The sequence below is a fragment of the Heloderma suspectum genome, chromosome Z (genome assembly GCF_057233095.1).
Source record: "Heloderma suspectum isolate Gila_16-S chromosome Z, 16-S_ref, whole genome shotgun sequence".
Taxonomy (NCBI): Eukaryota; Metazoa; Chordata; class Lepidosauria; order Squamata; family Helodermatidae; genus Heloderma; species Heloderma suspectum.
In genome coordinates this window covers 18,964,785-18,979,883 of record NC_139476.1, presented here as the reverse complement: position 1 = coordinate 18,979,883, position 15,099 = coordinate 18,964,785, and the positions used below count along the sequence as shown (strand labels likewise).

The 15,099-nt window shown below is 49.7% G+C and overlaps 1 protein-coding gene across 1 annotated transcript; it reads left to right on the top strand.

Annotated features, from left to right (window-relative positions):
- The first annotated feature begins 38 nt into the window (after window positions 1–38).
- LOC146333841 (vomeronasal type-2 receptor 26-like) lies at window positions 39–4,954 on the top strand. The gene is made up of 4 exons (XM_084825736.1): window positions 39–64; window positions 2,275–2,440; window positions 3,091–3,214; window positions 4,050–4,954. Exons 1-4 carry the CDS (start codon window positions 39–41, stop codon window positions 4,952–4,954), a joined length of 1,221 nt encoding a protein of 406 aa, XP_084681862.1.
- Window positions 4,955–15,099: the final 10,145 nt, after the last annotated feature.

Sequence of the window (15,099 nt, the reverse complement as noted above, 5' to 3'; positions counted from 1 at the left end):
CCACCAGAAATGAATGGGACTTGTCTATTTTTGGTGGGATGTTTAACGGCTGCTATAAATGGAGGTAACTCATCATCCTTGGTTAGAATGTTCTGGTCTTTTTCACTAGTGGGGGGCTCTCTGGGTCATATGAGGGTTTTGGTTTTTTGTTTTGGTTTTTTGTGGCATGGTTAGATGTTGGATACACCTGGGAGATTCCGGTAAATTAATGCAAGGCTGTTTCATTTATCTACAAGTTTCAGGATGGAAGAGAGGGAATGTTCCTCTTCCCGCCCTCTGTTTCTCATTCAGATACCAACCACATGATGCAGATTACAGAATCCATATAGTTAATATGGACTGGTCAATTTATTTTTTTATTAGTGTATATTTTATGGTAACAGCGTTCCGTGCACCTCGGTGTTCAGTCATGCCGGCCACATGACCACGGAAGCGTCTTCGGACAGCGCTGGCTCTTCGGCTTAGAAAAGGGGATGAGCACCGTACCCTAGAGTCGGACACGACTGGTTGGGGACACCTTTACCTTTACCTTTTTATGGTTATTTGACTAAGCAATATTATCCCAGGTATCTCTGGATTGGTGCCTTTTGCTTTACAGGTTCCGTGTAAAAAATTGAACACCGTGAAGAGATTGTTGCAATAAGGACTGCAATTATTGTTTGCGTGTGTGTGTGTGTGTGTGTGTGTCTGTGTATATATATATATATATATATATATACACACACACACACACACACACACATACATATCTATATATTCCCCCTGATGAGGACCAGCTTGGTTGAAAAGTGTTTGGGATACAGGCGTTATATATTTGTATAGCCCTTGTTGGAAATCAGTATTGCAGCTATGTATGTATGATGAACTGTTGGGCTGCTGATGTACTGTTTTAAACTTTGTATGAAAAATTAGTTTTTCTATTAAAATGTGTTACATGTTTGTTATATATTTTTATATACACAATTTTCCTTAAACCTTTCATTTTGTTATTCTTTCATGGCCGTCTTCTACCTTAAAGAGCATTAAGAAGTGTGTAAGGAGTAGTGGATTTCTACAGTAGTTCCTAAAAAAACACACCATGTGTCTACAACTCTGGATATTGATTAGGGAGGAATCAGGCAAGTCTCCGCCTCAAACATGATGTTCTAGTTTATGCAGCAGCCTTTCTAGATTTTTAAAAAAATACCGTGATAGGCTACGTAAATGTTTACGTAGCCTATCACGGCTGAGTTAAAAAAAAACCAAACCTGCGCGTACGCAAATGGGCGCCGCCATTTGCGTTCCTTATTTTGGCACATCTAGTCTACGTAAACATTTTGACTACGGCGAAAAAAAGGGGAACTCAAATAGCGTAGATGTAAATGTTTACGTAGCCTATCACGGCTGACTGCAGGGACGCAAACGGCGGCAGCTACGGCCGCCGCCATTTGCAGTCCCGGCAGGACAAGATTCGCGGCGGGAGGGACGGGGCGCCTCCCCCCCCAGCCAGAATTTCAGGGGGGAGGGACGGGATGCCTCCCCCCCCGGCCAGAATTTCGGGGGGAGGGGCGGACCGCCTCCCCCCCACCGCGAATCAACTTTTGTAAAAGGTAAGGGACTTTCGTACATCCCTACGTTGATCTCTTCGCTCCTGTGAACAGACACCGTGCAGCTACGACTCAAAGACGTGAGGGTGGGTTGTAGCATGTACACACCAGCCAAAAAGGCCAAACCACTGGACAAACACATTCTAGCAGACAGCACGCAAAGAAGACGCATCTGAAGCATTAAGCTAAACAACAGAGCATGGGCCGGGGTGGGGGGTCTGTCTCCTAACTTGATGGCAGTCACACTATGCTAGAAAACATGGGGGGGGGGGTCTACGTGAGGCATTTATTGCACTCTCTTCATTCCCTACTCATGGTTATTTGCAACATATTTAACAATGTCGTCATTACCCTCCAGTGTGGCTTCTGGTTTTAAACAGCACTTTCAGTGAGTTCTTTTCAGAGCGGGGTAAATGTGATATTACTTAAAGGAAGCAAAACACAACACTATTTCCACTTCTTTGCACTCTTCTGCTATACTGCAGTGCCACCTAGAGGTGATGTAGCAGAACAGTAGAAAAGGAAAACTGCTCATGTTGAGCTTGGATCTCAATTCAGCAATTAAACTGAAGGTAGATATGGTGGATTAACAGCCTCGTGTAGAAAAGCTCCAGAACTCACTCACATTTACCCTGCCTCTTTCATTTCAGATTCTTGCCTCTTTGAGAAATGTCCGGTTTAACAACAGTGCTGAAGTCTCTCTCACTGAAAATAGGAAGAGATATGACATCCCGAACTGGGTCTTCTTCCCAAATAAGTCCTTTTCTCCTGTGACAGTTGGAGGGGTCGACCCTGGAGTTCCCCCAGGCCGAGACCTCACCATTCACTCCGATTCCATCACCTGGGCTACAGAGGTTGGTTTGAAGGGAATGTTCTGGGGTCATGGGAAAATGAAAGAACGCCTCTCTTCTGTCCCTTGAGAACCGAAGTTGTCTTTCAAGATGAGACTGAAGGCATATTGAATCCAAGGAGGGGTCATTGATCAGCAGCAAACATTCCTCTTTGCATTGAAATACCCCAGTTCAGTTCCTGGCATCTCCAGGTTGGGCTGGAAAAGGCCCCAGCCTAAAACTCTGAAGTACTGCTGCCAGTCAGTGCAAACAATACTGGGCTAGGTAGACCAAGGGTCGTGCTCCATAGCAAGTGGCTGCCTAATTCCTGATTCTGCCACAGAATAAACTTTAGATCAGCCTCATGGCCCAATTGGGACATGGGTGTGGCAGGAAGGAGGTGTCCAGCTTGGACGGGGATGCAGGACCAGGCGGTTTTCTCTGTGCAGAGAGAGGTAAGGAGTTCTATGCCCCTCTCTTCATGGAGGGGGGAGTGGGTGAGGTGGGCTCCCTGACGTTATAGGAAGGCAACTTCCCACAAAATTGATAGAGGTCATCAGGATTAGTGAATTAGGGAAACTATCCATCATGTAGTGGGAAACTCTGTTGAGTGAGCCTTTTTAGTGTGATTTCTGTCACTGGATCTCCTCAGCTGGTTGCCTTTTCCCTTTTAGAAGCCACCCTTTGCCAGGTGTGCGGAGAGGTGCTCTCCAGGGCACCGGAGAAAAGTTCCAGAGGGGAAGCCGGTTTGCTGCTACAGATGTGATTGTTGTCCGGAAGGCACAATTTCTAACTCAACAGCTACATCAGACACTGAAAACCATAAAAATATGCAGAGCGTAGGGTAGTAGAAGTGGAGCAGGGACAAACGGAAGCTCATAGACAAGGAGAAGAGTCTGCCATTTCTCCTAGGGATATATTTTTCTGTCAATTCCATTTTGGATTGCATACCACTATGGTTTACTAGTTTACAAAGTATTCACATTTTCCTGAACAAAACATTTATTTAAATAATACAGTAATGACTCCCAGTAAATTCCTAATACTTGAAGTAAAGAATCTGCTGGGTTTTCCCCTGTATTCACACTGGACAACCTTCTTATGCATAATTTGTGAATGCCATATTGACCACCTTCTTCTTCTTCTGCTGCTGCTGCTGCTGCATTACACCTGAAGCTGTTCAAGCAGAATGCTGATCAGGGCAGGTGGCTGGTCATCCCGGTAACAAGTGAAGCATGTTCCCCCAATGTCAACCAGATTTCCCTTTTATCTATAGTAATTTCTCTATCTTGTTCTGCAGCCACTCCACCCACATATCTTCCCGGAGGACACTGCAGGTGATAGATTGCCATCCAGTTCTTACAGTTCCCTGGTTTCCATTTCCAGTTACTATTTTTTTTCCTTGCAGAATATTGGACATCAGTCTGGCACAGGGGGCCATCATATGGGGGGAAGGCATTTTGTACATTTTCTGACTTGGGTCTTATGATTGGAGGGACTTAAACAAGAAAGAATCAAAGGTGTACAATTAGCAAGAGATGGGATATTTCCATGTCCTTCTTTGAGAGCTTCACTGGCCCCCAGAAAAAGAGAATCAGTATCATGTTTGAGATACTTCAATGGTTGTCTATTCCAGATGCAGATCACTGCACCACGTGCCCAGAAGATCAACACCCAAACAAGAACCAAGACCAGTGCGTCCCCAAGCAGATCCACTTCCTCTCCTATCAAGAGACACTGGGCTTTGTTTTAACTTCTCTAGTTCTTTTCCTCTCTCTGGGTACATCTCTAGTGCTGGCAATTTTCATTAAGCACCACGACACCCCGATCGTCCAAGCCAACAACCGGGACCTCACCTACGTCCTCCTCCTCTCCCTCCTGCTCTGCTTCCTCTGCTCCTTCCTGTTCATCGGCCAACCCATGAAGGTCACCTGTCTTCTCCAACAAGCTGGTTTCGCCATCATCTTCTCTGTTGCTGTTTCTTCCATTTTAGCAAAAACCATCATGGTGGTTCTGGCCTTCATGGCCACCCAGCCAGGAAATATGGCAAGAAAGCTCTTGAGGAGACAATTGACAAATGTCATTGTCCTGGCCTGTCCCCTCATCCAAGGTGTTATCTGTGCTGTCTGGCAAGTGACCTCTCCGCCATTCCGAAACTTGGACCTCCATTTCCTGGCTGGAGAGATCATAGTGGAATGCAATGAAGGCTCCGTCTCCATGTTTTATACTGTTCTGGCTTACATGGGCTTTTTGGCCCTCATCAGCTTCACAGTGGCTTTCCTAGCGAGGAAACTGCCCGACAGCTTTAATGAAGCCAAGTTTATCACCTTCAGCATGCTGGTATTTTGCAGTGTTTGGGTCTCCTTCGTGCCAACCTACCTGAGCACCAAGGGGAAGTCCATGGTGGCGGTGGAGGTCTTCTCCATCTTGGCCTCTGGTGCTGGTCTACTTGGATGCATCTTTCTCCCTAAATGTTACATTATTGTTCTACATCCTAATCTGAACACCAAAGATCATCTAACAAGAAAAAAGTATTAAGCGTCTCTCTCTTAGGGCATGCCCTGCTTATTCAGTTGCAATCGAAGAATGACTCCTGATTCCCTATCAAGCTGGTCTGTAGAGGGAAGCTGGCTGATTGATCCAAGCATTTTCAGAAATGTCCTCCAGGCATAAACGCAAACATGTGGAGGAGGATGCCATGAACAACCATTTGTCTCTTCAGCCTTGGGATGTTTTTCTAGGGAAACAACTCCAGTTGTCTGTGAGAGATCTCTGTGCCCCATCCTTGTTCCACATATTTGCCCTCCTGGCTGTCTGAAGCTGATATATTTTTAGACTCAGGAGGGGTCTTTGAGATCATCTAGTCCACCCCTTTCTCTCAATGCAGGCTCTGAAATGCAGGATGCAGCTACAACATTCCTGACAGGTGGCTGATCAGCCCCTGCTGAAAGACCTCTAGCCAAGGAGAACCCACCACCTCCCAAGCAGTCACTTCCACTTCTGAGTGAAGTCCAACTGACCAGAGAGTCAGTCCAATCCCTGCCCTGATAAAGAACCCACCTGGAATAGGTTAGTTGGCTTAGGTACAGGCAAAGTGAAGATTTTATTTCCTTTACTTAAAGCATGTTGTTGAAGAGCCTGAAATCTTTCTGTTTCAGTTTGGGTATCCTAATCCCTTCAATCAATTTTTTTCTCTTTGAGAAATCATGGAGGACGGGGGAAGTGCCAGATGACTGGAGGAGGGCTAATGTTGTCCCTATCTTCAAAAAGGGCAAAAAGGAGGAACCTGGGAACTACAAAGCAGTCAGTCTGACATCAATCCCCGGGAAAATTCTGGAGCAAATGATAAAGAAATCCATCTGTAAGTAGGGATGTACAAAAGTTCCGCCACAGATCTCAGGGAGGCCGAATGCCAGCAGATCCACAGTTGGCTACAGAATTGGACTCAAAGAGTGCTTATCAATGGGACCTTCTCAAACTGGGAAGAGGGAACGAGTGGGGTACTGCAGGGCTCAGTCCTGGGCCCAGTGCTCTTCAACATTGTTATGAATGACTTGGAGGAGCAGGTGCAGGGAATGCTGATCAAGTTTGCAGATGACACAAAATTGGGCGGGATAGCATTTTGGAAGATATCTTTGGAAGACAGAAACAAAATTCAAAGTGATCTTGATAGACTGCAGCGCTGGGCAGAAAACAACAGAATGACATTCAATAGGGGTAAATGCCAAGTTCTGCACCTAGGAAAAAGAAACCAAATGCACAGTTACAAGATGGGGGATATGTGGCTCAACAACACTACAAGCTAGGATGATCTTGGCATTGTTGTCGATCACAAGCTGAATATGAGCCAACAATGTGATGTGGCTGCAAAAAAGGCAAATGCTCTTTTGGGGTGCATTCACAGACGCATAGCTTCCAAATCCCAGGAAGTACTAATTCCCCTCTACTCAGCACTGGTTAGGCCTCATCTGGAGTACTGTGTCCAGTTCTGGGCACCGCACTTTAAGAAGGATGCAGACAAGCTGGAGAGGGTTCAGAGGAGGGCAATGAAGATGATCAGGGGACTGGAAACAAAGCCCTATGAGGAGAGACTGAAAGAACTGGGCCTGTTTCGCCTTGAGAAGAGAAGACTGAGGGGAGATAGGATGGTGCTCTTCAAGCACTTGAAAGGTTGTCCCAGAGAGGAAGGCCAGGATCTCTTCTCACTCATCCCAGAGTGCAGGACATGGAATAATGGGCTCAAGTGACAGGAAGCCAGATTCCGGCTGAACATCAGGAAAAACTTCCTGTCAGAGCAAGACGACAATGGAACCCATGACCTGGGGTAGTGGCAGGCTCTCCCACGCTGGAGACATTCAAGACGAGGCTGGACAGTCATCTGTCAGGGATGCTCTGACTTGGATTCCTGCATTGAGCGGGGGGTTGGACCCGATGGCCTTGTAGGCCCCTTCTAACCCTACTATTCTATGATTCTATGATATGAAATCAACGGCCATTTTTCCATTTTTCAACCTCCTTTGCTTCAGCTTGCTTCTCGAGGCTAAATCTCATTCTCCCCACATGCCAGGGGGCTAGCAATAGTTCAGCTACATAATACAGACCCTGGACTTAAATGGCCTTATTGGGGTCCCTCTTTGCATGGCCATGGGCATCTCTCCAGGTCCGGGGCACACAACTCCCATTTCCCTCCTCCCTGACTGCCACTAAAGGCTTCACAGCCCCTTGTACCTGATCCGGTAGAGCAACGACATAAAGGAGGGATAATGTTGGCCAACTCTGGAAAAATGGAAAATACTCTGTGCATGTGCAGTTACTCAATTCAAGGTTAGTATGATCATAGCACCAGGGAGGCTAGACGAATGAAAATAGAGCCTGGTTCTTCTGCCCTGACAGTACCATGACTTACTTGGGACTGAGCACTGTGTTGTAGTAGAAAAGGAAAAACAATACCGTGGGCGTCTGTAACCATGCGCATGCCCAGCCATCAGCCCCCAGACCTCAAACACTTTTGGAAAGTAGGAAGAAAATGGATGCAGCCGTGAGCACCATCAGCTCCGGTTGGCCCCAGGCGGCGGGATTCCTGGCCGCTGCCTCCATCGTTGCTCTCTGGGGGTGACACACACCCCCGCGCTGCAAGGCCCAGGACTTTGGCCCGTGTGCCACGCTCCGGATGCGGCCCTGGGGGCTGAGTGGCAAAGCCGGGGCGGGGGCTCCTTTCAAGGACCTGAGTTCTCACAAAGTGCGGCCCGGGCTCCCTCCTTCAATTTCCTCAGAACACGCTTGCAAAACTCGCGAGGTCCGGAAGATGGCGAGGACACCTGGTCTCATTAATCGGAGCCAGAAAGACTCAGGAGCGGCGAGGACTTTCCTCAAGGGAGACAGGGCTGGGCGTGGCAAGGTCTGGACAGGAGCGAAGGAGAATCGCTAAGAGGGGCCGAGGGGTTTGGGCTCCCTGGGTGTTTCCCTGCCTGCCCGGGACAAACCCCTCGTCCCAAGGCTTGGAGCCAGCCGGGCTTCAGGTAGAGAGTGAGGGATGCTGGAGCTGGCTGCAGGGTCCCCTTGCATTCCTTCAGTGTTCCCACGATCTCCTCCTGAGATATGATTCTGTATCTGTGAATAATAAGAGAGGGTAAGTGAAAGAGAAGGACTCACACCTCTTTTCCATGTAGGGACTTCCACCTTTGTATAAAGGGAATTAATTCTGACAGGGGGTCTTGCAATCCATGATTATACAGGGTTCCAATCTCTCCTGGTTCTGGTAGCGAGGTCTGAAAAATCTCTGAATTTAGAATCATAGAATAGTAGGGTTGGAAGGGGCCTACAAGGCCATCGAGTCCAACCCCCTGCTCAATGCAGGAATCCAAGTCAGAGCATCCCTGACAGGTGGCTGTCCAGCCTCATGCGGAATGCCTCTGGCCCTGCCATGCCTTGTTTGGGTCTGGCCCTTCTGAGGGAACCTCTGCTCTTTGCCCACCTCCATCGCTCCTGGCCCCAGTCTTGGAATCATAGAATAGTATGTGTTTTCTCTCTCTGTTACACGTCTTTCCATGCTCTGCAGCCTCCCAGGCCACCTGCGCTTCCGGAGCTGAAAAAGCCCCATGGGAGGAATTGCCTCCTGAGGTCTTCCTCATGGTGGCTTTAACTGAAGTGCAGGAAGCCGAGGAGGCAACAGGGTGCCACATATGGTACGATGGCGGACAAGGCACTCATGTCCGCTCCTTGGCCATTCTATAAGTAAGGTAAGCACAAGAACCCCCAACCCAACCCATGAGTAATTCTCCAAAATTTCTTCTCCTTTGAATTGCTTTTGGAAATCATAGAATCATAGAACCCCAAACCCGACCCATGAGTAATTCTCCAAAATTTCTTCTCCTTTGAATTGCTTTTGGAAATCATAGAATCATAGAATAGTAGGGTTGGAAGGGGCCTACAAGGCCATCGGTTTCTTTTCTATCAAATTGAATGAGAAGGGTCAGAAAAACGTGGGATCATTTTTTGGCGCAGCAGTCATTCAAACACATAACTCCGATGTGCCTCCATTTGCCCTCCCCCCAATTTACTCTGATATCAACCTCTGCTGATCATAGAATCATAGAAGAGTAGGGTTAGGAGGGGCCTACAAGACCATCAAGTCCAACTCCCTGCTCAGTGCAGGCATCCAAGTCAGAGCATCCCTGACAGATGGCTGTCCAGCCTCATCTTGAAGGACTCCAGTGTGAGAGATCCCACCACCTTCCTGAGGAAATGGTTCCATGGTCGTATTGCTCTAACAGTCAGGACATTTTTCCTGACGTTCAGCTGGAATCTGGCTTCCTGTCACTTGAGCCCATTCTTCCGTGTCCTGCACTCTGGGATGATGGAGAAGAGATCCTGGCCTTCCTCTCTGGGACAACCTCCCTGAAGAGCGCTATCAGATCTTCCCTCGGTCTTCTCTTCTCAAGGCTAAATGTGCCCAGTTCTTCCAGTCTCTCCTCACAGGGCTTTGTTTCCAGTCCCCTGACCATCTTCTCTGCCCTCCTCTGAACCCTCTCCAGCTTGTCTGCATCCTTCTTAAAGTGTGGTGCCCAGAACTGGACACAGTACTCCAGATGAGGCCTATCCAGTCCTGAGTAGAGGGGAACTAGTACTTCCCGGGATTTGGAAGTGATGCTTCTATGAATTCTATGATGCTTCTTCTTTTTCTGAGGTGCAGAACTTGGCATTGATTCCTATTAAATGTCATTCTGTTGTTTCCTGCCCAGCGCTCCAGTCTATCCCGAGCACTTTGAATTTTGTTTCTGTCTTCCAAGGTATTAGGTAAGGTATCCCGGCCAATTTTGTGTCATCGGCAGATTTGACCAGCATTCCCTGATATAGGAGGGAGGACAGAGGAGCTGAGCATGGAGGACAGGTGGGCATGGAATGGCCATAGTTCAGTTGTGGAGCAGACATGTTGCACACAGAAAGTCCCGGGGTCCACCAGCAGCATTCCCAGCTAGGGTTGGGAAAGTCTCTCCTCTGAAACCCTGGAGAGCCACGGCCTGGCAGTGCAGACCAGGGCTAGGCAGGAAATGTGGCATCCATGAGCCTCTGTGTATGGTCCCTGCTGAGGTTCAAGAACCCCCGTACTTTTTATTAATGTTTTAAATAGCAAATTCTCTTCGTGGCATCTGGGATCCTTTCCAAGCCAAATGAAGGCCTCTAGTTCCTGCCACCTTCTTTTCCTCCTCCCAAATAGGAATCGGAGATATTCCTAGGAAATTAAGATGGCGGGTAGCCGCAGGCCAATGCTTTCATCTCCGGGGTGCCCCTTTTGTCACGGTGCCCAGGACAGTGTCCCAAATGGCCAAATATACCTACTCCTGCTGAAGGCAATGCTGAGCTCCATGGACCAAGGGTCTCACTCAGCAAGGGCAGCCTCCTTCGAAGCTTTTTTTTTTTCCAGAGGGGGCCATTCAGTTGTGGATGTCACAATTAGTGTCACAGTTAGTGTCACAGTTTCTTTAATCTGCGGGACTTCTAGCTGCGGAAGTATTATGGGTTCCTGTACTTCTCTACAATTAAAGGCTTGTTTGGCGTGTTCTTCCCGGCTTTCTCTCATAGTTTGGGCCTCTTATTCTTGGGACATCATGCCAGCTCTGAACACTAATAGATCCCAGAATCTTGCAACTCCTTTCTCTCACATGCTTCTAAGTCTCCCCATAGCTGTATCCAAAATCTGGGTATCCTGTTGTGCCTCACCTGTTTCGATTACTGCCATCTTGAACGTTGCAGGGCCCAGGATGGAGCCCATCAGGCCAAGAAATGTTGAGCAGAAATGGCCTGCACTCACCCCAGCAGCCTTGCCGAGCTCCGCGGTCGACGTTTTCGGAGAAAGACCGCCGCGATCACAGAAATGCGCAAATGTGCGCACATGCAAAAATGCGCGCTTCGCACACGAGCATATGCACGTGTGCGAAAATGCACATGTTCACACATGCAGTCCCACCAGTCTTTTTTGTGGTCTCAGTCAGGGTTTTGCCATGGGGACTTTCCCCCGTGAACTACTCACAGGCCGAGGTCCATCTCTGCCCACATCTCAGTTGCACCCCGCCCTCCTGCAGGTACTGAGAGTCAGGGCAGAACAAACTCTCCCTTTGCCTCCCTCTGCACTGAGCGCTAAAACTGCTGAGAGGCTGTGGAAAGTTACCTGGTCGAATGCTTTATGGTGTCCTGCAGATATGTTATCTGAGGATGCTGGGACATGTAGTCCAACACATCTGGAGGTCATCTGGTTGAGGAAGGCTGAGCTAGGGTGAGATCTTGCCTGCCCTGATATTCTCAGAATTGGGCGGGATAGCTAATACCTTGGAAGACAGAAACAAAATTCAGAGTGATCTTGATAGGCTGGAGTGCTGGGCAGAAAACAACAGAATGACATTTAACAGGGATCAATGCAAAGTTCTGCACCTTGGAAAAAGAAACCAAATGCACAGTTACAAAATGGGGGATACGTGGCTCAACAGCACAACAAGCGAGAAGGATCTTGGAACTGTGGTTGATCACAAGCGGAAGATGAGCCCACAATGGGATGTGGCTGCGAAAAAGGCCAATGCTATTTGGGCCTGCATTCATAGACGCATCGCTTCCAAATCCCGGGAAGCGCTAGTTCCCCTTGATGCAGCTCTGGTGCAGCGCAGGGCCACTCCAGCCAGTCGCTGCAAGGCCAAGCTCACCCTTCGGAATTGCAGTAAGTAGTTGCAGGATGAGGTGAACAGTCTCTGCAGCAAGACCAGTAAGTGTCTGCAGGGCCCAGGATGAGAAGTCCCAGAGCGAAGCCAGTGGCTGTGGGACCAGGAGGGATGCTCACTGGGTGGCACGGTTCAGTACCGGCAGGATCAGGATAAGTACTCATGGAGTGAGGTGAGTGTCCGCAGGATCAAGCGGGATACCCTCAGTGTAATATGGGTAAATATTGACAGGACCAGGATCAAGGTCTGCAGTGTGGGCAAGGAGATGCTACTGCAGAGACTAGCTGTCCCGTCCCAATAACCTGTTACTGAGCTTGATGTGGGAATGGGCGAGTCTTTTCTTGTCTGCTCATCCTGGCGTGCTGCTGACTGCGCAAGGAGGTCCCCCCTGCGCTTCCCAGCAGCCACCGCTCTGCTTCAGCTCTTCCGCCTTCCCAGGAGCTAGTTTCTCCCCCCTCTCCGCCTTTAGCAGGACGTTCCACGTCTGTGCGCGAGGAAATGCGCACTGTCGCAACTGCGCATATTCTCACGTGTGAAATGCTCCGTGCTCCTTTCCGGCACTCTTCCCAGCCGCCCCGGCTGAGCCGCTTTCGGCCGGCTCTGTCTTTCTGCCCCCTCTCCGGAACTTCCATCATTCAGGCTTTTATCCTGCGCTTTTATTCCCATGAGCACGCCTCCTCCAGCCTCCCTCCCTCTGGGACTGGGCGTCCGCCCCAGGGTAAATGGATGGAGAAGGCAGGCATCGGCCATCGATGGAGAAGGCAGGCGTCGGCATCCACCCCAGGGTAAATGCAATGGAGAAGGCAGGCGTCGGCCATCGATGGAGAAGGCAGGCCATCTATGGGGAAGGCCATCGATGGAGAAGGCAGGTGTCGGCATCCACCCCAGGGTAAATGCGATGGAGAAGGCAGGTGTTGGCCATCGCAACAGGGCCCCCGCCTCTTCCAAGACGTTTGGATGGCGGGCAGACCAGCCCTTTCGGCCAGCAATGCCCCTGTGCCCAGCCCCGCATGGCTGTAGCCAGGGCCAGCTCCTCCCTTTCTCGAGGAACCTGTCTGGGCTAGCACCCTTCGTCGCAGGCCTGGACTCCGTCTAGATCCAGGAGCTCAGATTTACAGAGGCCAAGGGGCAGAACCTGACAATGGCCCATCGAGGAGCAGAGGCTGACGCAACCCTGTTTTTCTCCCTCGGAGGTGCGAAGGGACCGCAGCGCTCTGGGGCTGCGGGTCTTTCCCGGGATGAAATTACCCGAATGACAGCAATTCATGGGGAAGCCCCGGGGGTTTCCAGCCGGGAGGCCAACAGCAGTGCCACCCAGGAGGAAACGTCCTCACCATAAGTAGGCCCAGAGCCCTTCCGTGTGGGGCTGATCCCTTTGTGAGATCATTTCTTGCCAAGACCCGATTCCCCTGCTGAGCCTGTGCACTCTGCTTCCCTTCACGTCCTGTCGGGTCGCTGCCCTTGCAGGGAAGGCATCTCCACGCCGCTGTGGATCTGGCTGCTGCTAATATTTCGGCTCCTGTCTCAAGTGACCGGAGGATGCAGAGGACGGTGTGCCTCCTGAGCTGGCTGTATCTCCGGCCAAGCGACTATTACAGTCCGGGAGACCTCATTGTCAGCGGGAATCTGCCCCTTGGCACTTATTATTATACCAAGTCCGAAGACTTCCGTCGTTTCGACACCTCCGAGTTCTCCGTCATTCCACAGTAAGCTTCCCCGAGAGGGACCTGGGGTGGATGCTTGCCCGCTTTGCTCCCAGATCACAGGGCTCCTTCCAGGGAGATGCATCAGCGACGCTGCTGGCGTTCCACCTTGCCTAGCTGGATGTCCCAGAGGCTTGCCACGAGTGGTTTCCCCCTGCAAAGATGGTCAGAGACTTGGAGGTCCTTCTCTGGCTTCATTCCGAGGGCGTTTGTGCAGAGCTAACCGGTCGTTTGGCTTCACCTTGACCATCTCGTCATAACTAAGAAATGCCCCTGCCCCAAGCAGACTTCGTCTAGGACAGGGGAGGGGAAGGTGGGTCTGGATCCCCTGGCAGATATCTGCCGTGGGTCAGAATGCACTGCTGACTCCCAATTGCGTACGGACAGCAGCGAGAAAGGATTCCCTCGTGCCCCAAACAGCACCGCTGAATTGGAGAAAACTGGGTGTCCCCAGGAATGGGGTTTTGCGTCCAAGCCTGTGGGCAACATTAAGTTTTAGTACTCAGAACAAAGTCCTGAGCTCAGACTATTTTAACTCGAAGTGCATGTCTTTAATTCAGCGTGCAGGCTTTGGCTGGGAGAATCTTGGGGGGTATTCCAATCGGAAATGGATCCTGCGAGCTTGAAGGCTGCCCGGTCCCCATCAGGCTCCCAATCAGGCATTCCCAGATATGGTTTGGCACACGGCTCCCATCATCCATGCTCAAATGCATGGGACAATCGGAGGTGTACTGGGGATCCAAGGCTGGGAAGCACCGAAGGCATCCCGGCGGCTGGATGCGTCAGACGTTTTGCAGGGTGCGAAGGGGATTCTGTAGCAGAGGGGCTGGGCGACCAGCCAGATGGGCGATTCATAAATTTAATAATAAATAATAATAAATAAATAGCATGCAATGACGGCGTCCTTCTTCGCAGCCCCAGAAATAAGGGCTCTGATCATCAAAGGCTGAAATACTTAACAGTTAGTCGGCAGTATATTTAATGCAAGAAATACAGTTCCGCACAACAACTTCAAGCTACTCAAACATAATTTACATTCAGCAATGACAGATGAGCTCCCGCCTCCAAGAAGGAAATGCAAGAAGGGGAACGAAAAGCTCTATACTCCATTTCTAGGCACAAAGTCCTTTCTGCGCTAAAAGAACAAAGTGGGCCCCCTTTCAAAATTACGCATATAACCGTATCATTGGACATATATGTGAAGATATATTCTGGACCACAAAAGACGCAGCAGTTCCCCTATAGGTGCTCCGTAAAGGGAGCAAAACAAAAGCGGATCAGCCCCCTTGAAAGCTTCCGTCAACTGAGGGAGACCATCGGTCCATCCAGATCCTTAGAATCATAGAATCATAGAATAGCAGGGTTGGAAGGGGCCTACAGGCCATCGAGTCCAACCCCCTGCTCAATGCAGGAATCCATGTCAGAGCATCCCTGACAAATGGCTGTCCAGCCTCGCCTTGAAGGCCTCCGGTGTGGGGCAGCCCACCACCTCCCCAGGTAATTGGTTCCGTTGTCGTATTGCTCTGATACTAAGGAAGTTTTTCCTGATGTTCATCCGGAATCTGGCTTCCTGTAACTTGAGCCCATTATTCCGTGTCCTGCACTCTGGGATGATCAAGAAGAGATCCTGGCCTTCTTCTCTGTGACCACCTTTCAAGTACTTGAAGAGTGCTATCATATCTCCCCTCAGTCTTCTCTTCTCAAGGCTAAACAGGCCCAGTTCTTTCAATCTCTCTTCATAGGGCTTTGTTTCCAGTCCCCTGATCATCTT